Source organism: Phaenicophaeus curvirostris, chromosome 1, assembly GCF_032191515.1.
Source record: "Phaenicophaeus curvirostris isolate KB17595 chromosome 1, BPBGC_Pcur_1.0, whole genome shotgun sequence".
Classification (NCBI taxonomy): domain Eukaryota; kingdom Metazoa; phylum Chordata; class Aves; order Cuculiformes; family Cuculidae; genus Phaenicophaeus; species Phaenicophaeus curvirostris.
The window spans coordinates 98,031,961-98,057,274 of record NC_091392.1 but is presented as its reverse complement, the minus strand read 5'-3'; the positions used below and the strand labels follow the sequence as shown (position 1 = coordinate 98,057,274).

The 25,314-nt window shown below is 37.9% G+C and overlaps 1 protein-coding gene across 1 annotated transcript in view; it reads right to left on the bottom strand.

Annotated features, from left to right (window-relative positions):
* The window catches only part of CRYBG3 (crystallin beta-gamma domain containing 3), an 87,193-nt gene that overhangs the window by 15,886 nt on the left and 45,993 nt on the right, over positions 1 to 25,314 (bottom strand). Inside the window, exons 7-17 of the mRNA XM_069869396.1 lie at positions 25,018 to 25,165; positions 18,446 to 18,585; positions 17,063 to 17,177; positions 15,851 to 15,886; positions 14,841 to 14,974; positions 12,843 to 12,966; positions 8,070 to 8,212; positions 6,515 to 6,641; positions 5,534 to 5,566; positions 1,367 to 1,476; positions 743 to 869 (exon numbers count right to left, since the gene is read on the bottom strand). Coding sequence (XP_069725497.1) covers positions 743 to 869; positions 1,367 to 1,476; positions 5,534 to 5,566; positions 6,515 to 6,641; positions 8,070 to 8,212; positions 12,843 to 12,966; positions 14,841 to 14,974; positions 15,851 to 15,886; positions 17,063 to 17,177; positions 18,446 to 18,585; positions 25,018 to 25,165 — 1,237 coding nt within the window. The remainder of the gene's footprint in view (positions 1 to 742; positions 870 to 1,366; positions 1,477 to 5,533; positions 5,567 to 6,514; positions 6,642 to 8,069; positions 8,213 to 12,842; positions 12,967 to 14,840; positions 14,975 to 15,850; positions 15,887 to 17,062; positions 17,178 to 18,445; positions 18,586 to 25,017; positions 25,166 to 25,314) is intronic.

Below are 25,314 nucleotides of genomic sequence, written 5' to 3'. Positions count from 1 at the left end.
TCTCACCTTACTGCTACAATAGGTCACCTGCGTGCAAGTTGTCTGCATAGATAGTACAACCAACGTGACCTGAAGGTCACATGAAGACTGTATGTATGTGTAATAAGTACTTGGCCTGCATCTCAGGAGTCACCAAGAGAAAGGTTGGCCACATGAGCTTTGGACTAGACTATCTGATGTGTCATACACAGCTCACAGGCCACACGCATGATATATTATATCACTTTATTGACCCACGATTTGAGATGCTGTTAAGATGTGAAAACCTTTTTTATGTTTCTGTAAAATAGTTAGTAAATTAAACATATTATGGCAAGTAAATGCTATCTTGTAATTTCAATTTTCATCTTCTCTGCGTACTCTGCCTTAAGACTGAACCTTGGCTGGAGGACAAATACAAGAAGTCCTGTATGCGTAGACAGCATGACAAAATCAACGTCTCACTGCATACTAAGCTTGCTGGCTGTATTTTAAAGACCAGTCAGAAAAATGCCAACTAGTGCAACTCATACAAATGAGCAACTTTCAGCCAAGAACACCCAAGAGCGTGCACCTACAAGTGACCACATGCATGCATGCACATAGCCTGGCTCATTCCTAAACCAAAAAATTCCATAAGCCAAGAAAACAAACTCCTCTCTTTTCCCTGTGTGGGAGTGTTTAGTGCAAGCACTTGCTTCAGACATCTGACTAGGAAAAGAGTTCCAAAACATTGTTATTATTTTTTTCAATAAGTCCTTACATATTGAATAGGCTTGAGGGATTTGATTGTAGCAGTTGGGCAGCCACAGGAACTGAGGTCAACATAGAGGCCTTCTTCCAGCACACAGTGATTGTCAGTGATTTCCCCTTGGTAACACAGGAGCCAACTGCAAGAATAATGTAACAAAAAAGATTAGCTGCTCTAGCTGCTTATTAACAGTAAGTTTTTTTTCCAGATTTAATATTTGCCAAGGAAACAAGGAATAAAAAATGTTTGTTCTTGTTAAGCTTAAAAATAAGGTGACTTGAAAGGCTACGTGACAAAGCAACCAAAGCAGCAAAATCAAATCATGCGGTACAGAAATCTCCGCTCCAGAGTCAAATGGTGCTAGTGGAATGCAGACACTTCTACTGTACCAAGTTCTCAAAATCTGGAATAAATTCTAACTGGAGTTAGGAAGAAGTATCACCAGTAACTGTGTGAACTACTACCCGAACCAATGACAGGACGACAGTTACTGAGATGTGCTGCAAGACAAAGGGTCTAAGACATGATGGAATATGATGGGCATGTGTTATGCATTTTCAGCTGTCAGAAATTGGGCAACATTTAAAAAAAATTTCATATTACTTAAAATGGTTGCATGTAAAACAACAAACTTACCATCCCCGAAGAACCTTAAAAGAACATGGTATGAATGATGTAAAATCAGAAACTTCTGCTGTGAAATCTATACATGTTCCTTGGAAATGTGCATTACTGAAAGCTTTGAGCTACAAGAACAAAACAAAACAAAACCAATAACCAGAAAGAAAATGAACATATTATCATTAATGTTAACAGAGATAGCTGTGCTCTTAGAGAAGTGTCCATTCAATTCACAAAGATACAATAAATACTATTAATTCCCATTTAAGGAATCTTTTACACTTCTACAGTTGTTTCATTTTTAGAAAGACAAAGTGTTTTATCATCTCTGGGCCCAGTACAGGATGCTTCCTAGTGATGCAGAGGCAGTGGCGTCAAGCATAAGTTCACCTGCAGCAGGAGAGGGCCCTGAGAACAAGAGAAAGGTAGGACTGAAGATGTTATCTTCCACCCAAAGTACCCCTGAACTGCAGCTAACTCTTGCTACAACTCAGCAATCCAGTGTTCAAAACCAGATGGGAAAGCATTGGCCAAAAGATACAGGGCTACTCTTGACAAAGTGCCTTGAAATCTCCTATGATCACAATGATTACAGTTTCTCACAGAAGAACTAGCAGAATTTCTGGGGTAACTGGGTACAGCCTGGTAGATGCACCATGAACTTTTGATGTTCAGCTATGCTGTTTCTTAGATGTCACAGCAAAGAACTTGGAGCCACACTGAATCATACCCCAACAGAAAGATGTGGTCAATTCACCCTGAAAAAGCAATAAGGTTGAAAGTGTTGCAGTAAAAGATAAAAAGGAAAAAAAGCAGTCTGATATAGCCTATGATCTATAGCAAAGTCACCTAGAATTCTGTACCCTTGGGCAGCCTCTATGTAACTGAAGTGAAATTCATTTTAAAGCTCAAAAGAGAGGCTGGAAAAGAATGAAAAATTCAACTGTATCAAGAGAACAGCTCATATTCTGTAATGGAACTAAAACATGATGGCTGTTGCAAAAGCTACTTCCCCCTTCATGCCTCAAATTGGCCTAGCTTCCTGCCAAAGAAAAGAAATCAAATGCTTTTGCCAGAACTGAGCGAGAAGGCCAAACACGAGTATCAGCAAATGATTTTATGGAAAAGGTCAGCCTGTGTTTTTAGAAGAAATGAATATATTTCCTGATAGAAAGAACAAGGCAGGCTTAAACTTGCCTTGCACGCTGTAACTGCAAACTGGAGAACACAAATAAGCTACAATATAATCAATAAAGTGTAACTGATTTTTCCGTAAATGTAATTACACTGCTACATCACAAACCATCTATTTAAACTGTAATTACACAGTATTTTCTACCCACTTATCACAAAGCTCTTTATAAATGAATACACACACACACACAAAGTCTTTCTTTCATAGGCTAGATGCTATGCAAGGCTTTTCAAAAAGACCTGTAACTCATTTTTATACAGGATATATCTAATAATGAATGGTGGTCTTAATTTGACAAAAGCTGGGACGAAGTATTGATTCCTCAGTGAAAACACTGCATACCTCGAATTAAGTCTCAACCTAAACCCCTCTCTACTTTGTCAGAGTTTGACATTACTATAAGAGGTTTCACTTCCTAAAATGTCAACGAACAATATGTTACAATACAAATACAAGTTAACACATGAATTATCTTCACTTCCTAATCATCTGTACAAGTCAGCTGCTATTGAAAAAGGCTTTGTTCTTGCTGGGCAAAACTAAGTTCTAATAAATAAAATAAATGGCTGTTTAGAGTCGGTGATTTCAGGCATTATTATATGTCTTTTTTATTAGGGAGCCTGGCAGGAGGAAGAGGTCAGGGAAGTTACTGAGAGATTTTAGAAAGTGTACTTGCTTTTCAATTTCTGACAAGCAACTAAAAACAGAAGTGAAAAGATGACACACTCTTGCAGACAGTGAAAACAATTCCCTTAGCTTGGGCATACGTTTACTAAAGGTGAGAGAATGCATAACCATTCAAAATAACTGGTATAGGGCTTATCTAAGGATCAAACATTAGAACGCTTAACAACTTGCCAGCTCATTTGCACCACGCTTTTAGGTTCCAAACTAAAAGACTGCTGCACACATAGAAAATTTATTTTACTTTGAATGGTGAATATTTTACATTTACCCAGAAGATTGTCCTTTACTTATCCTAAGTAATTTAATGTTTTCCCAAAAAAGCTTACTCAAAATATTTCCCCTCCTAAACAAAGTGTACCAATATTTTGTAATAATTTTATTGTAAGCATGTTGGTGTTCTGTTGACAGTTGGACTTGATGATCTTAGAAGTCTTTCCCAACCATAACAATTCTATGTTTCTAATATGAATCATGTTCTTCCTTATATAACTTTAGGGCAGAATCCTCTGAACGTCAGGACCGCAGCAAGTCAGAGTAGCATTTTTTAAAAGCGGCGCTAAGACTCCTATCAGAGAACAAAAAAGGCAAACCTCAATGTAGTGCATGTCAGAATTTAAAGGTGATACTGCATATGCACACACAGAGATTATTTTTCCTTTTTTTTTTTGCACTTATCACTGGAAATAAAACCACTGTAAAGCATAATTTATTGAAACTTCAAAGGTTTGAATTGATCTTAAAGGTCTGCAAAACTGGATTAAATCACTCAAAGAACAGTTTTTGGAAGATTCAGAAAAAGTAGAAGAGTTGAAGATGGAGAAGAAAGTTTCTTCAACTGTTTGGATCCCATTGCTTTCCTCTGAGTTGGTTATTTTATCTGGTATCATTTAGCAAGGCCTTACTGTGAATGTACTTGCAAGAATTTGGATTCGTCTGCAAACTGCCTTATGAATAGGTCTGGCAGGAAATCGGTGTTTAAGACTTAAAATAATACACCAATTATGTCTTCAAAGAGGAAGCATTTCCTGTACTCCTGGCTTAATAATAAAATTGTAGAACTAGAATACTTGGAGAAAAAGAAGGGTGTGGTCAACCTGCTAAATAACACAATGTAAGTATTTCCCATGTGCTTACAACTATTATACCCATCCAAGCAAAAAAGAGCAAAATTGTGTCCAGATGACAAAATACTTCAGTTTTCTGAACTCTAAAGTCTCTTTGTATGAAAAAACGTAATGTTTCTTAAAATAAATTTTTCCAAATTTTCTTAATTATGAGCATGTCACAGAAAAAGCAGTATAACCACTCTCGTCATCACCCTTGCTAGTAGCATATTCTAGGACAGGAAAAAAGTAATCAAGCAACTAATACATGAAGGGAGGAGAGCCCTGTTGTGACAGAACATTACAAGAGACACAGACCATCCTTGGTGATGAGCACAAGCAGTTAGAGAGAGTTTTGTTTGTAAAAGATAAATCAATGTTTTTTTGGTTTTAAAAGGTAAATTAATGGAACATAACCTTGTAAGATATTGACCAAAAGTGCAAAACCCTAAGCTACCATGTACTTGAGGCTAAAACTGAATTATAGGGACTGCTTTCTCTAATTTGACATCAAGTCAGACAGGACTTCCAGGGAAACAGAACGTATCACAGAAGAAATTTATCACAGCTTTGCTGTAATCAGGATATGTTCGGTTAAGGCCCCGTGTTACTGTGATGAAAAGGGAAGCAAGGAGCAAGTTAGTACCTGCTCTTAGAAGAGCAGCTATACATGATTGGGAGACTATGAAAAGCAGAGCAACCAGCAGCTAAGACTTAAAACCCAACCTCCCTTGTAGATGCATCTGCAGGTTTGAAGAGTGCAGTTCAATTTTCTGCAGTTTATACCTAATTCTTCACCTCATACACCAACAAGATAGTGACAAACCAGATATAATGCAAAACAATGGAAAGAATATATGCTGCAAAGAGAAGGATAAACGCATGTGACAGTTTCCAGAAACAAGAAGGAACGAAGATGAAAATAGCTAGAGACCTAAGATCACTCAAAACCTACTGAACTGCTTGCATTTCTACAGACAGAATACTACAAGGTATGATCTGGAGTACAGCAAAGAGTAAAAAATTAGCAAGCTTAACCTCTACTCATTTACTAGTTTCTTCTGTCAATGTTCTGTTGTATGAAGATGATAATACTGAGATATCATCTGAAGGAATAAAACAAGATGTTCAACATTACCTGTATCTAATTATTAAAGGTAGTTTAGTACTAGAGACAGTTAAACAACGTCAACATACCCAATGCGGAGGCTCATTTGTTCCAAGCGGTTCCTGCAATGATAAATATAGATATATACACATATAAATAAGTAAAACTAACTACAATTCTTTTCCTAGAAGTCATGTCACATTCCTGAAATTTGTTAATCATGAAGTCAAGAGCAGAAAAAACCACAGTTTCCATGCTCTTGGCTCACAACTACCTGCCTGACTATTCAGTCCCTCTCCACACAGAGAACTTACATCAGCATTAATTAGTTCACATAATGTGGATCAGACCCCATGTAAATGTCTCTGTATTTATTTTTCAGCCTATTTCTTGAAAAAAAGACAAAAGCCACAGACGACTGGGACAGCTCTTTCAACATCTTCTATTCAAAATAAGGTCATATGTTTGTTCTTTTCCCATTTCCAGTGCAGTAGTATAATTTATTATATACTCATTACTGAGGACTGTCTTTGCTTTGCATTAGGATTTTGAAAGTTCTGCCACTCATCTATTCTAGCAAGTTGCAGTACCCTGGATTTAATAAAAAAATAAAACTATTTCCTATCTTTATTCACTATAGGTACTACAAATATTTCAGCATAAAAATAGGGAGGGGGGAAAAAAAAAAAACCCAGACCTCTGCTATGTAACAACAATATGGGTCAGATAAATTCTCAAGAATTTTCACATCCATTACCAATCAGGCATTATAAAATACTAAGTTTCAAGGCAAATTAATCTTTCCAGGCCAAGTTATTCTTTCCATGAAAGCAGTCTGCCAAAAAGAAGTTTCAATTTTCCTGACAATTTTCTCAACATATAGAAAGATCCAGAGTGCCCAACCTGAGCAGACTCACTATATGTCATCCACAAGGGTCTTTACATTGTTTCTAAGTAAACAGACAAACTGATTAAACAGCATAGCCCACATGAAAACATTATTGAACCTTCAGATCTCCACAAGTCTCATTTCTTTTAAGTTTTCCCCTTAACAAGTTCTGGTAACTCACCAACTTAATAGGTCGAATTGACATGATAGTTTTACTGGACCCTCCCCAGTCAAAGAAACATTTATATTTTCCTTTCTCCAATACATATTGTTCTCCACAGAAATATTTCTGCTGATATGCGACCCACCTGGAGAATGACAGAAAAATGAAACCGAAAACATCACATTTTTCTGTGTAGTTTGATGAACATACAAACGAGTTAAATAGAACAATTTTATTTAGAGTTTTCTTAATAAGCTCATCTGACAGACAGGGTAACATCAAACCCAATGAGAGGTGCAAAATTGACACAGACTTGATTTTCTGCTTCTAGATTGCAAACACTAATCTGACAAAGACACTGCTTTGGGCCTCTGCTTTTCTATCAAATATACATGCAGCATGAAATGGTGCCTTGCTTAGAAGCCCAGAGGAAAGACACTTAATTGACAAGTTTTTGAACCTCTCTCAGCTGAATCTTTAACTGTTCAGCATCCCCCACCCAAGACATGGCTTTCTGCCAACTTGTCCAGCTGTTTCTAAGGAAAATGGTGTGAGAAGAAAAAGTAGTAAATGAGGGAAGCCTTGATAGGATGAGATAAAGCAAAAGCTTGAAATGCTTGGCAGTTCAAGCTTCTCCCACTCCGCTTTCCCTGTTGTGACTTAAGAAGCCAGAAATCCCCAACTATGTGAGACCAAGGGTGTTCCTAACCCTGCATACACGCTCTTTGGCTGTGGCAGAAGTAGATGGAGGTTAGAGATGCTGCTAAGCTGGCCACTTTTGGAGGTGCATTCCTCTCTCACGACACAAGCACCTGGGACTGTTATGGATATTACAGGGCATCTCCTTTCCTAGTCCTTTTAGCATCTATTTATGAATCTGTTCGTCATTGATTTGTCTAATGCTTTTCCAAAGTTCCTGCTACTACCTGCTATCACAGCCTACTTTAGCAGAAAGTTCCAGAAATTCAACAGATATTACAGATAGTCTAATCTATTATGCCTTCTTTATTAACTGCAATTGTGCTGATGATTTTCCTCTTGGACTTCACATATGCACACCGAAAGCTAGCCAAGTCCACCCTGTAGGCTCCATCACCTTCACCCAGGAACTCTTCCACACTCATTGGTTTAACCCCCTGCTTTTAGTTTAGGTAATTCTCTAAAACCTGTTTTAATTTTCAGTGCCAGCAGGCCAACTTTATTACAAAGAAGGCACAGCCCATCTTTTCAGTACAGGTTTCACCTGTCCCAAAAGGTATCCCAGTTCTTAACATACCTAAAATGCCCCTTCTGTATTACTGCCAAAACTCCTGTACCATGAAACAATATGTGCCTGGAGGGACATCACAAGTTTTCTGTAGTAACAAGAATGCCCAGATGCAAGTCAAGGTGTAAGCATGAGATATAGAGATAACTATGATTTTTTTTTTCCTTCCATTTATTAAGGAAACTAAAAGAGACATTGTTCTCCCCCACATTTTACCACGCGTTCCACATGCGTCAAAAGATGTATCCAACTGAATCGTGCACAAAAATACTTAATACTTCCATTCACATATTTCAGTAGACTTACACTCCACTTCTCACAAGAATCGATTTCGTCTCTGGGCCAAATCCAGCCAGCTCCAAATCAGGGATTTCTTCATTGATGATGTCTAATGCTTTCCCATCTTCATCATCAGACTGAAAAAGTGCCACTGATGACTCTATGAAATCCTAGAGGGCAGCACAGGAGTTAGAAGACAGGTACCACAGCTCAGTGACACTTCACAACATAAAACATTTTGGAAAATAGTTGCAGCCTGAAAGACAGTGTATTATAAAGAAGTGAAGGGGCCTAGGTGCCTTGTGTGGATCTTTACAGGATATTTTGGCACCAAAGTGCCCAGCTAGAAGTATGGTAATTTGACACGGCCTTCAGTGGTTCCCACTGAAGACAGGAAGAACCCGCTGCTCCTGAGCACAATCCTTTCATCTAGGATGACTGAGAGTGCAAAGATGCCCGTGTGGGAAAGACAAGGGTTGGGGATTTAGCACTGATCTTCCAACAGCTTTACAAATGACTACTCCAAGCATTACCATGATTATAGTCTTTTACTTCAAGCTGTCCTTCCTCATCCCTTCCCAGCAACAAGGCAACGGTCGTTGAGAGAAAAAGACTGGGCAAGATCACCTTTCTAGCACAAGGTGCTTGTTGTTTTTGGATACATTCGTTGTACGACTAATAATTATAAAACAAATCCCACATGACACTGTCATGTTCTCTCTTATATACCTCTGTGACATTTCTTTATGCTTTCAGCTAGCATAGTTGCTTGACCAGATTACTTGCACAGCTTCAGATTACCTGAAGGTTCAAATTATTTTTCAGATTATTTGGGTTTCAGATCTCCAACATTTTAACCACTTGGCAATTTAAGCACACAGTTGGTCACTGCTTGGGAAGGTGGAAACCAACAATCCATTTGTTCCTTCTTCCTTTAATTTTTAACGAAAAGCATGAGCTCAATTCAGTTTCAGTGTTTTTAAAATATCCAGCAATGTTGTTAGAAGTTGAAAATAAGTAAGTCTTGCAAACAATAGAAAAGGCTATCAAGCATATACAGGAGCTGCAGATTCAAAGCTGCATGGGGACACCATCACTGGAATTATTGTACTAAATACTTGCTGTCTTAGCACTTACAAGCTACCAATCACGGAACAGTATGCTGAAGGCTACACTGAGAAAACAAAGACTTAAAACAATCCAAAACCACTCAGAAATTAAGGCCAGGCCAAACATGCAGCCAAAATCATTTGGTCAGGTGAACCTGACCAAACTGCTTCTTTTAGACACCATGTCTTTGTCCAGGATTCAATCATAATGTGTAACAAAAATTTTAGAATTAACACTTGATGTGGCTCAGCCTCTCTGCTTTGTTTACAGGACACTAAAAAGTGATGGAACAAATTCTGTAGTAAAACTGGTTTCCATACTATGTTAACCATCTCCTTCCATTTTTATTTGGCAAGATATAACTACTTCAGAAATTAAAGTGCCAGGTCAGGTAAAATAGTCACGAACAACTGCAGCTTCAGACTACTTTTTCGGAAAAAAAACCCTACTTTTTAGGAAAAAAAACCCCCAATACTAGAGCAGTTTCAGTGCAAATGAAAAGCAGCTACCCTTAACAGTCCTAAAGAAAGCAAGGACTTGGTAAGAGTTCCTGAAAACTCATTTAGATCAAATCTGCACATAATTTCTTTGACTAAATTTACAATACTGAAATACAATAATTATAATTACATTTAAAACACGTTTCAAATTCAGCCATCATTTTTTCTCCTTAAATTTCCACTACAGCCTCTCTTACAATTAACAACAGGAGAAAATACTTAAAAAACCCAGACTTTCAGACCAAGGCAATTTATTTTTAGACTTGAAGACATTAGTGGGGAAGCTCCAAAAGCAACGAACTCTACTCCACTAAAAGAGACTCAGAAACTTTGCTCTTTCCCCGAACGTGACATCTTCATAGGTTCTCTCACTTGATACTGCAGAGAAGAGCCAAATGCATCTGTCCCCCAAACCAGCACACATTATAAACTGCTGTCAGCCCTCAGGAATGAGTCCTGTATTTGACTCGACTGTGTCCACTATAGATGCTGATAACAGAGTTGGGACTACGCTAGAAAATATAACTCTACAAGTCCTTTTCATCTCTGCTTTCAAACCACTCCAAGAAGCGTAGTCCCTCCCACACTAGAGCTCGTGACTATAGCAGATATATTTAAGACAGACAAAAACTGAAAGGCCTCTCAACATGCCTACACGTGTGTACATCTTCACCAGCAGTTGGGGAGGGGTGACTTGAAGCAAACCCCCTTCTGTGCATGGTCTCTAACTTTTCTGATTTGTCAGGAAATTAAATTCATGCCTCAGCTCTACTGCAGTCACTGGTATGCACACAGAAACACGAGACGAATTTTCCTAGAGCTAATAAGCTCTGGTGGAACCTGTCACGTTGAGCGTCATAGCACAGAAACATCTGCATAGCTTTGCATAGCACTAAGCCACGTCGACAGAGCCGGTACTGACACAGGCTAATGAGGCACAACATACCCAGCCCAGCTCTCTGCAGAGCCCTTTACGTGCTTCTGCACCACGCTCCCTGCTTTGGGAGCACGGCACAAAGACATCTGATCTGACTGCCTGGAGCTGACTCAGGTACACAGGGCTCATTAGCTTCAGCTTCATGCCGTGTGACCCAGGCTGAATTGTTTTCAGGTCTTGGGCTGGCCTTAAAGCTAACAGAGTCAAGGTCAACAAGTGCCATGCTTGAGTTAAAAAAACCCACAGACATTTAGCTGGACCAGCTCCTACATGAGAGCATTTGTATAAGGAGCAGGGTCAATGCTCAGACCCACAAACTACCTAAACTGAATAATGCAACTCAGCTACACTTCACAAAATCCTTAAATCTTCTACAGACACTCTTGAACTCATCTGACTAAAACAGAATTTCTGGGGAAGAGCAATAACAATCTGGTACCCAGGAACATCCCCACAGAGCCTGAGACTGTTGCAAGCTCTACCACACTCCTCCTGATAGAATTTCTGAAATTATGGAGAAGATCTCATACGATCGCTGTGTGACAAGGTGCCTTAGGCAGACAGAACTGGTTTTGGATTTTTTCCCTTGTCCTTTTAAAGACAAAAGTTTTGTTCTAAATGGTTTTAAAAATCCTGACCTTAGGTATCACATACAAAGTCACAAAGAAAGCATATGGCAAGCCCGAACACTGGCATATGTCTCGCACGTCAGAGAGAGGCGGTCAATCTGTTGGTCAAGCTGAACAACAAAATGCCAGTGCCATTAGTCATTTTATTGGCAACTACCTCATTCCATTTAGTTATGCTGCAATTTGAGGAAAGGTATTACTTACACTTTTATTATCAATATTAATACGTTATATATATGTATCATATATATTTATATGCCAATTTGTATGATTTATGAGTGCGAATGATACATATTTTTAAAATGTTAATCATTTGAGCATCCTGACTGTTCTAGGCATGAGTCAAATTAAATGTATGTGGAAGGTGATCCCTGCTAGGCACGTGCACAATTTTAAGCTTGTAATTATGTCCTTTGCCAAGAGGAAGATTTTAAAAAAGATCAATTCAAGTTACTCAAGTATCCTATGTATACACTGAAAAGAAAGGAAAACTAAGAGTAGTCAGCAATTGAATAGGATTGTGCACATCCAAAATGAGGAGTTAAGAAAATTCCTGCCTGCTTTTCTTAGAAACTTGAAAATAAATTATTTAGAGAAATTTTTCTTCAATTCCATCTATTCTCTTATCTTTATTTTAACTTACATGATAGATTCTGATTATAAATATAGCTTTTCCCATGTACCTTTCATAAAAGTCAAACCCACAAATAGGAAACTTAAGCACGGCCTTTTTGGCTTCACATTAATTTTTTAAAAAAATATTTTTGTGTTTTTAATAATGACTGTTGAGATAATGAGTTTGAGCAAAATGCCTGTCTTCAAACTTCATGAAGTTCTTTGGTCAGGAATATCAGATGTGGAGATGAGTAATCTGAGTATACAAGACTGAATAATCTCAGAGTAAACAATCTACTTCTCAAAAGGAGTCACTGCAGCTATGAAGCCTATAAGTTCCTATTATACTAAAAAATCCCGCAACACTCAAACAAATTAAAAAAAAAACCCAAACCAAAGGAAATCATAAAGAAGTTCTAATCCCATGTTTCCCCGTCACTAAAAAGTAACTTTACTTCTAATACTGGACTGTGACATAGTTTTTATTATTATTTCATCTTTGCTTCCACTAAGTACGTTTTAATAGCAGGGATTTTTTTTACCATGATTATTTTTGCTGCCAAAATTTTCTGGCACAAAAATCACAGACACAGAGGGTAATGCTGTTTTAAGGCTTGCAACAGCTGCTGTGCTAAAAAGCTATTTTTATTTTAATAAAGAACAACACTGTACACTGATGTACGTTTAACTTTTAAGAAAATTCTGTTCTAGAGATTCAAACAGCTTGAAGTGAAGAAGTGTGATATTTGGAAAACCTGGCAGGTGGACAAGGAATTCTGCACCATACTGTTCTTTGTATAAACTTTATAAAGGATACTTAGAATCTGCTTCTACTTTACAACGTATACAATCTAGTCTAAATTTCAGCAAGTAGGAAAAGAATGAGAGTGAACTTAGGCACAAGATGGAATGACTGAAATCAAGATAGCCATACCATAAGTGAAGAATAACCTTCCTCTTTACATACAGAACTGTGTATAATCTGTGTGAAAGTCATAAAATTACTTACAGCTTGAAGGAACCGGAAAGACAGGATACTGTCAGTTCCCCCCCATAAGTGTCTGTCTTCATAATTTCCCTCCTCCAGCAAGTACTGATGGCCTTTGTAGCGTTCCTTATCGTAGGCAACCCACCTACAGCAGCCACACAACAAAAGAAAGACAAATAACTAAAAGCAGAACAGCTGCATATGTGATTTTGCATAACAAATAAAAAGGGGAAGAGAACATCCTAAGAACCCTAAAACCAGCATCAGAAAACAAACAAAGCAATGCTTGTCTGAAATCATAACAGGAGCCCATAAAGTGTTCTGTGCGGATCGAAATCTCACCATGTGATTCTTCCTCCAACAACAGTTTATTTGTGCACCTCCTCTCAGTCTGCCAATACCAATATTTGATACTACAGAGGCTGGTATGCATCTAGTGGCCAAAACACTCTAAACCACCAACTGTTAATGAGAAAAACCAAGCAGTTGATCTCTTCAGTGTATTCATAAGTGAGAAGATTCCACTCTTGCTGGAGCTGGTGACAAAATTAATGGATTTAAGCAGAACAAAATTCTACCTGCTTACGTTTTCTCCTGCTCTTATCTAAGAGCATACATATGAATAGCAAATTGAATATGTACAATATACTGTATACGGAATATATTTTAGCACTAAGGGAAGACAAGTTTTCAAAGTATTTTGAACAAATAGGTAAGGCTCAGTAAAAAGAAAGCATTTCCACATCAACTTTGAAAGCTCTAACAGATCGTAATTTGGAAAACTGCTTCCCCTTGCTTATTTCTTTCTTGGGAGCATTTCCTTCATTAAAGCTCCCTTGCAAGTATTAGAACTGCTGTAAAAATTTTTGTTAGCATTGAAATTTGGCACACAGGGATAGCTTTACTTTGAGTATAACTTGGTTTACATTAATTCAGCTGTTTCAGTCACTACAGTATTAAAAATAAAAGCTACCACAACAGACAGAAGGATGACTTTTAGTAATTTGAGGCTTCTCAGCAGATAGCTAATACATAAAGTATTTATGAACAGATTAATTGAATCATAGAATGGTTTGGCTTGGGAGGGACTTTAAAGATCATACAGTTTCAACCATCTCCCACTATAGGAGGCTGCTCAAGGCCCCATCCAACCTGGCCTTGCACAATTAAGTTTAGTTTTAATTTAGTACTTGCAAGATTCTGACAACAGCCCGAAAGGATGTACATTACTGAATCTTTATATCGAAGTATTAATATTGAAATCCTCTAAGAAAAAAATTAAAGTCTCTGAAAACCATTTTATTATGAAGCTCTTTGTCAGAAGCAACCATTCTGCATTCTTTTAAACAGTCTCATCCTGCTGAGCCTTAGGAGAGGCTGACAGAACAATGTGTGGGGCTGGTAGCTCTCTAGAATAGCTGGAGCTGAACCTTGTGAAGCAGTTCACCTAAGAACTGTGTTACACAGCCCTTTCTGCGCTTGTGTGTATGACAGAGAGAGGGGCAGGGCAACACAATCTGATGCCTCAGCAACAGACAATAAGGGTGGGTTCTTAATTACAGATCACAGGTGGCAAAGGAAAACCATTAGGGCAATAAAACAGTTTCTAGATTTCAGAGGTGTTAAAATGTCAAATTGAAGACTGACCACACCTACCTAAGGTAATTTCAGTAAATTAAGTCAAGATGATCAGAAGTATAAAGCAATATAAATTAGATCTCTGTGTGAATGCTGCCATTAAGGAACTAAGTGGCCTAGTTTATTGGCATCCAAATGGTAACCATTGACTTTACACTTATCACACACTTAGTCTTATCATCCTATACTACTTTAGATAGATAAGCCATATGGAGAGGTGGTTTTATCCAAGGTTGATGACTGACAAGAGAAATATATATTCCTTTCTTTCAAAAGTATTTAACATGAGAGATTCTAAATAACCCTCAGTTTTCACTTCTTAGCATTTAGTTATTTTTTATTATATTAAAGTAAATAAATATAAAAGTGGACCATACTTACACTCCTCCAATTACACGTATTGATCCAATTTCCTGAAACTCCTCTTCGCTACCAAACACAGCTGGGACAGAACTGACGTTTTCAGAAAACTCTTTGGACCACCCTCCAAAGTGAGTTTTCTCATATATTATTATCTAGAAAACATGATGTTGAACAGTGCTTTGAGTATGCCCTGAGAAGTAATTTGAAGTTTGGGTGAGTGTACTAGTACAGTATGTGGAAGAATTGTTCCCCCACAACTCCAACAAGCCATCACATAAAGAAAATACAGGGTTGCATTCTTCAGCTTTTCTGATCCTCAAGTGCTGTAGAAGCTGAAGAGACTCATCTGGATTTAGATAGGCTTGTCTTGCTATTTGCAGATATTTCCACAGAAAGATACTTATTCACACAATTCTATATACATAAATGCACTCTGCAGCTACATGACTGGGATTTAACCTGTAATCCTATGCTTGGGCAGTGTATATTAGCCTGCTGTGAATCCTACCTAGTAACAGCTAGACACACTGAGCTTGATCCCTCAAAAGTACACAAGAGGTCTTTCTCTGTACTTTGCTGAAGTTATTTCAATTACTGCAGTTAACATACCCTCTGGGTTCCTCATCTGCCAAACCACATAGACCAGCTATTAACAGCACTAATATTTATTGCAATATTTATTAGAAAACCTCCCGAGTCCTGCATATATTTGTATAATTAGAATTTACCAAAAGCATTTGCATTCCTATGGAGAACTAGGAAAAAAGAGAGAAGGTGCCCTGGATTAGCTTTCTGCTCCTGAAATCACAGAAAGGTCACAGCCTCACTCGTGACTTTTGTACTGGGATCAGGTATAGGAAGGAAGGGTCCTATTCCTGTCCCATTCCTCCTTGCCCATATACACCCTTTTTTTTTTAATAAACTTGGTATGTTAAATACCACATACCTAACAAAATGAAAATGGCCTTAATGAAGATTTTATCTTTCCAGCATGCTCACATTTTATTCTCAGTGTCCTCACTGCTTACCTTTACATTCATTGGCATTTGTACCTTTAGTCCACCCTAAAAAGATGAGGGGGGAAAAAAAAAGGTATTTATACAAAACTTAAATTTATGCTTTAACATGTATTGTACAGTACTATCAGAGCATGAAGACTTTGTAATTATATTCACTATTTTCAGTGTTGGCCATGTAAAATCTAGTTTAAATATTGTGCTAATTCATAAAGGCCAGGGGCACAATAAACCTGATCTACAAACATCAGTGCATTGACAAGTTTGCAAAAGCGCAAGCAGTTTTTAAATGTTCTTTTGTGGTCTATTAGCACTCTAAAGCAAATATTGTCTTTTTTTTTTTTTTTAAGTAATTCACATTGACCAGTTTTTAAAATATAACTTTTAAAGCTGTATTGTACATATGTCAAGCTTCTCAAGCACAAATGATGAAACACTAAGAAACTATAGAACAGACAGGAAATGTAGACTGACATATTTGTGTCTATGGTCAAAACAGCAAATACAACAAATGCATTTGCTCTGGAAATGTTAGCCAATGATGTTCTGTAGGGCAATAAGACACCTCTCTACCACGAGCAACTAAAAAGACAGCTGTTAGGTCTTATTCCTTTGCGACTTACACACTGTCTTTCTGTACATTTGCTATGTATACAGTAGCATTATGCATTACACCACTCCATGTCTCTTTCATCTTTAGACCTACAGGATCTCTATCAAAATAAAACAGTTAGCTGCACCTCCCAAGACTTTTGTGCAACGTGTGGTCGCTACTGGGTATTTTTCAACAATAAACTCCTCATCGAGTCTTCCATCTCCAGCAGACTAACTGTACTCTTAAAAAAGAAAATCAGTAACTTCTGAAGAGCTTTTATAGCTAATGAATTAGTGTTTGTAATACAATTACTAGTCTTTCATTTTTGCCTTATTTGATCTCTCCTCTGACAACAGCGGTTTCCCAGGAAGATGTCCTAGTGGGTTAGGTGCTTCCTCTGACTATGTACTCTTACTTGGGCAGATGTGGGAGCCCAGCAAGCCCTGGAACGAGCAAATGTCACGCCATCGCAATACTGCAAGGGCATTGTGGTGCGAGAGGACTGTTACACAGATAAGGAATAACCCTGAAAAGATTTCAGAACGGAACTTATTTTTAGATCAAAACTGTTGGAGGAGCAACTGTAGAAAAAGAAGACATATCCTATTGCGGAACTGTGAATTCCTCACCATTTTTAAGGGACGCAGAGATTTCACATCTGCTGAAGGAATTTCAGATGGTGAATTGCATACTTCCAAAACCTTCATCTCCCCCTTGTAATTAATGTCTGAATAAGCAAGCCACCTATAACAATAAGGATAAAGGGCTTATTAATCTCATCAGATACATTACAAACACAATGACCTCATTACAATTATTTTTCTTTTGGAACTCAGAGCTAGACAACATGTTTTAGATACTGCCAGCACAGCAAATCCATACTCTATTTAAACACGCTGGCAACACCAATGCAAAAAAGACCTCTGATATTTTTTCCTCAAGCTAAACATGAATGAAAGAGCAGAAAATTACCAAATTGTTTACTTACTTTAAGAAGCCAGTTTGGCTTTCTGCACTCACAATGTAACAATGGATTGAGAATGAGAGACCTGGATCAAATTTTACCTAAGATGGCACTTTATGAATTAAAGGGCAAATGCCAATCTTTCATTTTTTTCAGTGTAAATTATGAAAATACGATAATTTACAACACTCCTTTGGAAGGCAGGCTATCATAATTTTAACATGAAGATTAAAAACGCTGAGACTCCTTCAGACTGTGAAATTAGAAAGAAAGCTGAATATAGAAGTTGGACACAGTGTGAGGAATGGAGGAAGAGGCATTAAGCTATACAGAAAATTACTTTCTTAAAATTACACACAGAGATTACAAGCAGTTAAAAGCTAGATTAAGTTCTATCAAAACTAAGACAAAACTTTGTTTTTAATGCCTTCACTACCCCAAGCTTTGCATGCATATTTTGAGATTGTGAAAGGAAGGCTTGGCTTCCAAGGAAAGGCAGACTTGAGACTAACAGAACAGCCAACATCATTCTGCAATGATTTATGAGAAGAGCCACAGAATTCCCAAACTTCAAGAACTCTGAAGCACTGGCCATTTACCCAGGAAACAGGCTATTCTGCTCAATACAGGAAAATCCTGGGCTACCAAGAGGCCTGCATCATATTGCATCACCTCTCCCCAGAAAGCCAGGATATAACTCGAGGAATGCCTGGATGATGTAACATTCATTTTCTGGTATTCAGCCGTAGTGTTATAACAGGGTGGGTGATGAGGGAGACAGTATCTGTTCTCCAATAAACTAAAAGCTTATTATAGCTGAGCTGCTGCTTCTATTTATAAAGCTACTCAGAGATGGAATTATAGAAAACTTCTGCCAGGAGCCCACACAGCACAATGACGAAGTGTAAAGCTGGGAATATTTAGTGTGTGCTAACTGATTTGTAGCAAAAACCCCCCAAATATTATTCCTATTGCTGACTGACATTCCTCTCATGATGTTACCACTCTATCTGCAGGCAAAATGCTATTAAAAAGGTTCAGTACTCACACGCCTGATTTGACACATATATAAGGGTTTTTCTCAACATCCAGTTCTTCTAAATTGGCAACTGCAGCCTGTATGCAGATAGGAAGTCCCTCTGTACCACCAGCAGCTGGGCAGAACTCTACCTCTGGAATGCCACAGTCCTGTGGAAACAAATCAAAGCATAAGGGTTATCCACACTCTCAGTGTCCCATTGCAGTGGGGGAAGGACCGGAAACATTTCCTTCTTCTTTCCTGTCTTCTCACCCTTCTAATCTATATCTCTGAGCTTCATACTGTGGGAGGTTTTTAAATGAAAACCAGGATTTTTAGAAGACCTAAGAGAAGTAAATTTCCAGCTCCTACTAAGTCTCAAAGAGAAGCTATAGATTTATGCCTGTTGGGCTACCTTCAAAAAGCTGTTTAAATGCTCTCCAAGTATAGCATCTAACAGTATTTACTGATAGATAAAACTGTACAGATAATACTGCTGACTTTTTTTTTTAAATGACAGTGCTTCTATAACATACATATATGACACATGCATAACTATAACTTTCTAGGAGTGCAAAGTACTTAATTCCTGCTCCCCTCATTCAGTGATAATTAGGCTCTGTAATGCATCCAACTATGGTTTCAAGCAATATGAGTTAAATTTTTTATCACATTACATAAATCTACAGCATTTTAGACAAAAAAATAAAAGAACAACAGTACTGGAAAATATTTATTTTAAGTAGAAATTTTAGCAGGTTTTCTGTTACTAAGGAGCAATAACGCCTTTTACGTTACTGACAGTTTTCTACTGATATCTACCATACTTTAGAACAACTTGTTGAGCATGACTGTCTCTAGAATCTGCAGGGATTTTATTGAGCCACGTTAATTTAATAGTATTTATACAAAATGCATTGCCAATACACTTGTAGCATTCAAACACTTCATGAATCAATGCAGATCTTCCATAAGGCTCTGCTTCAGCAGTGCATTCTGTTACAGTGAAAGGCAGCTGATGTGCTTACAGAGCTTGCTCAGCTGTAGCTGGAAACTGTCAGTGATAACTTCACAGCACCCCTTCCCTTATCCTCCTGACACACAGGCCCATTTGCATTAGACCAAAGGACTTGGACAGAATAAAAAGACCCTAAACGTGTCTGGAGGAAGATGCCCGTTGCATGTGCGCTATAGAAGGATGAGAAGGTGTCCCTGAGGCTGCACTCAGAGAAGCACCTGGTTACTGGATTTGTTGAGGACCAAGCTGGGCCATACCATGACAGAGGTCCTACACCGACTGTGGCACCTACCACACCCAAAAGGCAAAACACAAGAGCTTACAGAGAAACCCAGCAGCAGCAAACAACAGCTTTTAAAGTTACAGCACCTCACACCTCATGACAACACCTGCTTGTTCTCCCTTTCCACATAGGCTTTGAACTTTCAAATGATGGAGTAACATTCAACCTAGAAACACATCTCTTCTTGGCTAGCAAAGTTCTTTCAGTAGTTATTTAACTGCCAGCTACAAATGTGGCAATTATAATAGATGGACTTCAAGATCACTTTCCACTTTCCTCATGAGACCTGAAGTAACACTGCATACTGTTTTGGCAACTCTCCCTCATACACCATCTTGTTTCCTCTGTATTGTAACTTGCAAAAAATGCTCATTATTTGATTCCAGAATAAAAACTGCAGTATCATAATTTTTATTTTCAGATGAGCAAAATCAGAGAAACAAGGAGAGAAGACTTGTAGTACAATGCTACTTTACAGCAAAGTGCTATGGAACACCATTCCTCAGACAAGTTTTAAAAAAAAGGTCTCCTCATAGATTTCACATGTGTATGTATCTGATTAAATCACAGTTAAGAAACATTTGAAGTTTTTGTTCTATTAATACCTGATCCATGAGAAGGCTGAAATCTATGAATCCAACAATGAAGCTTGATATGGAAAATCAGAAGTTGCACCCAAAGAATTCTACAAATAACGATGCTAGACTCTTCATGGTTTCGGATAAATTCCAAAACAAAGTACCTACAAGGCTAGACAAGTGGCAAAGTAAAGTATCTTTGCCTGGGGGTTCAGACAGAATATGAGACAGAGTATGTTTAATTTTAAATCAGTAGGAGGTGGTTTTTTTTTTTCATTTGAAGATTGGAAAAAGCCAGTCTGCATTCTCTTTTCAAGTTTGCTTTCCTGACTCTGAAGATCACAAGGCAGGCTCCACCTCAACTAGGCTAGGTAAAGCACAAGCACTTGTAATAAAATCTCTCCCTATTTATCACCATCTCTCTCCAGCCAGATTTTGACAGTCATAAAAAAACTCTACGTATTGCGGTGGTGGTTTGGTTTTTTTTTTTAATGTACTGGATTAAGTCCATAAAGTCCTTTAATGAAATATCATACAGTAAACTGAGGTCTCCATCAAAAGCAATTCAAATATCTACTTTTACAGGTAATAATAGGTTTGAGCAATAAGTACATTATATTTTCCATCATGTTTTTTAAAAAAATCACCAATACATATTTTAACTTAAATGTTGAATAGAATTTACATCTATTAATTCACAGGCAGCAGAAAATGGTAAAATTTAGTAGCATTGTATGAGGTGAACACCATGTATTTGCAGTTAAACACTCAAGTACTATGCCATTAATTTATATAATTTAAGCATGTAAACTTCAACTTGGGATATATTTGCCCTAGCATGTTCATATTTGCCTGAGAATTTTTAATAGGCATCATTACTTTCAGAGGCTTCTTTAACATTCCTAATAAAGCCACCATCTTTAGAAACAAAAAGAAAACCACACAAACATGATAGCATTCAAGTTGAGAATTAGATCCTTGAGTTCGAAGGCTTTTCATTTGCAAGGCGTCAAGATTTTCAAATAAGGTACCCACATGCAAAACCATTACCATGCAAAGCTACTACCACAGTGTTTCAGGTCAGATCTGAAACTGGAAAGTTTCCCCCCTATACCTCCTGGGCCCTGCCACCTCCATTGCAAGCAGTCAAAATTCATGCATATTCATTATCCTACTGACACATCAGGCAAAAACAGAATGAAAAGCACAGCAAACAAATTAGGCAGTTGCGTTCATTCCCAATGATGATACGCTACCAGCAAATGCTTAGGTAGGTCATCGCTGCCAGGCATCCCACTCTGTCTTCTTTTATTCTCCTCCTACCTCCAGCCAGTCATCTTGGAGCACCTGTGTTTCTCTCCTGCTCTTTTGGGAGCAGAGGCGTTTACAGAAGCACAAAGAATACTCTCACTAGTTTGCAGAGAACAGATGCTTTCAAAACAGCGACATGCCCCTCAGCAGAAATGCTAAGGCTTCTTCTGAAGAGGGTTAAGATGACCCTCAAGATCTTAGCATTAAATACTACTCTTCAGTGTCATCTCTGACATTTTTCTATTTTAACCAAGAGCTCCACTGTGAGTAAGAGACCTAGAGCTTTCAAGGTGGTCTGAGCTATTAAACCTTCCTCCAGATCTATGGTTACAGCCCTAACAGCACCAACAGGGCTAAATAATTTCAGCATTGTTAGATTTTCTTCTTGGAGCTGTAAGCTGTGACGACCATAGTAATCAAAATAGCCAACAACAGGACAAAGAATGGCTAAAGCCATTCTTAAGGTTGCTAAGCTAAATGCCAAAACAATAATGAGAAGAATCTATTGATAACCAGGCTTAAATAGTTCCGGTACTCACACAATTGCTTTTTAAAACAGTCTAAACACATATCTTACTTTTGATACGTGGTCTGTCCGTGGGACATGCCAACTTCTGCAGCATTTTTGATTTTAAATCTTAGTCTCTGTTGGTCCTTCAGCTTTTTTCACCCATTCATAATTCTTCCTTCCAGTTCTTCCCCTCTGTCCCACTCTTGCTACCACCCATCACCATCAAACCAAACTACATAACTTAACAGGGCCAGTAGTAAAATAAAATAATATCAAAGAAATTAAGTATTACTATCCTGTAAATATCAACTATGAGAATCTGAAGCTCCTGGGTGTCTTCCTACAGCATCTGACAAAGTAATACCTGCTTGAATTAATAACTTCTTTTCACCTAGCAAACCACACAAAAGAAACACACTCTGCATGTAATACTGGGAACATCCCCGATTACAAAGAGCTTCACTTAAGTGGAGTCCACACGGAATCCAGCTATTCCCTGCCCAATCATCTTGCAGACAGAGATTATATACTGCTGTTTCAGATCTCTTGTCACATTACAAAATAGTGGTTAACAAGATTACTCCAGAATGGAAACATCCGCAACTCTTCTCAGCTCTTGCTTTTGGGAAAGTAACATTTAGCACCATCTTTGAGCTTCCAGGAACAGACAGAAAACGCCCTCCAGTTGCATACAATCAATACATGCATTTGCAGTAGACCAGAAAATTGACTTAGCTAAACAAATTGTGCTGTAGGAGTTGCATTGAAACTGCATGTGCAGGCAGATTTTGCCAACCTAAGCTCATGTTGACTTGCCTTAGTAGAATCCAGGCTCCCCACTACTTCAAACAGGTCTTCATTTTACTAGTTGTGTGATCTGTTCTGTTCCTTTGAGATCTTTTATCCCCCCTTCTAAGTTCCTTCAAATTAAACACACACGGATACATCTCAATGTGTATTCACATAGTAAGTCGAGCCACAGGCTAACCACAAAGTTAATGGAACCTTTGCTTTTAGTGGAGGCTTGAAGCCAAATCAGAGCACAAAGCTACTGGCAGACTGTTTCTCAGCAAAATAACATCTGCCAGTAAAAAATAAAAATAATATTAAATATACCTCCTACAGTTTCTTTGCTAAGCATCTGGTTTTGTCTTCTTTGCAAGCCATATTCTTCTCAAGTATTTGCCAGTTTTCAAATCTGCTAACTCAAGGCATCTGAGCAGCCATGAAACAATACCATAAAAAGCCACTTGAATTTATAAGACAAGCCAGACAGCCTGGACACACAAGCCAGTATGAACAAACCAGGCAGCAGATAAGCCACTAAGTCATCCAGCCAATGAAAAAGAGAATGACAGTAAAACATGTTATCCTGCAGCTCACAGGCACGCAAGCTGCCAGAAAAACAAACAGCTATTTGTTGATTTAAAGCAATGCCCATGTTTCATTAAACAAACAAACAAACAAAAATAAAAGGTAGTGCTTTGGCAAACTACCTTCTAGAAGTAGTTCCATGGCAGCTGGAGTCCAACCTAAAAAAGAGGGATGCTTTCATGAATCAAAGTTTAGAGGACAAAGACCGACTTGGTGAGTTCTACACCGGCTTCATACATGCCTGTCGGCTAACAGCAGAAGTCCTCCTAACCAACCCTATCTCCTAGGGGTTCAAGTTACATGAGGAAGTGTTGATTACTGAGCTATAGTATGGTAATAGAGCTTTCCATCCGTGTTCCATACAAACAAGCCACATACTGGAAGAACAAAGCTCAAACCTACTTAAATGTTATTACAACGATTTTTATCAAGCATGACGAAGCTAACCACAGTGTCTTTCTGTGATAGCCAAGACAAACCCAGTTTCCCTCTGCTTCAGACCACAGTTCTACATATTATTGTGTTTTTTCTTTAATTATTTAGCTGCCTTCCACATTGTTGATCAATATTCATATTCCATATTGGTCAAGTACTTTTAACTTGTTTAGCTCAAATGAACGTTAACTTCATTACTCATGCCCTCAGCCAGCCTCTTTTGAATTTATTTATTTATTTATTAAGTCTTTAAGAGAATGAAAGAGTATTTTTAATTGTTATGACATTATGCCCCTGTATTGATAACAAAAAGGTTATAAATTTTAAAATTACTTCTATACCAGTGGAGAACAAACACCATTTTTCTGAAAATCTTTCACATTACGATACAAATGATAATTCACTCTCAGTAAAGGGCCATTGCCCTGGGAATAACTGGAACGTTGTGCTAAACAACAAGAGCACTAAGTCGTCTTAAGTCACAAGATCTGGTAAATATATTCCTCATTCACCGAATAACAATGGATGCATTATATTGAGTTTTAGGCATCTGATTCTTATCTTTTCAACAAAATGCCTTTTAAACTTCTGTCTGCATGCAGTGCCAAATGCTGTAGGTGTACCACTTGTCCACATGGAACCCCTACAGATAGCACAATGCTGTAAAGGGAGCAACAGTAATTTCTGGAAGCTAGACTGTACAAATGGGATTGGAATCCCAACTAGCACTGAATCAGAAGCCATGCAGACATAGTAGATAGTTTAAGCTTAAGGTAAACATTTCTTTGAAAAATATACACTCATTTGATTCAAATTCAATCAACCGGACAGTTAAACATCTAAAAGAAGGAGAGTGACAATGTCAGATAAAGGTGGTAGCAAAGAATGATAATCTATCTGCTCATTATTTTAAGGAAGAAAGGGAAATATAGCACAGCAAAAGCCACCCTAGAATTTATCTTGAAGATGAAAAATATTATTTATAGGAAACTTGAACCAAATCAGAAACACATTCTCCATTGCTAGTAATACATCACTACTGTCAACAGAAATGAATTATTTATGCGAGTATATTATTAACAAAGTCTATACCTTTGTTACATGTTTGATTGAACCCACTGTGAGGTTTCTTCGACAATGTTTCACACCCGGAAGATCCCAAAGGTGATCCAGCACAGTCTCTCCTTCTTCTAGTACATACTTCCGACCCCGGAACTTTGTTTTTTCATAAAAAATCCAACTGTAATAATAATATAATGAACTGAGTTTTTGTTGCTGTTAGGCAAGACTGTCCTTATACAGCACATTTGCTGGAAAGCTCAGTAATGAGCTCTGCTTATCAAGCAAACTATCACACCTTCCTTATCCTGTTCCACAGTACTCACATTC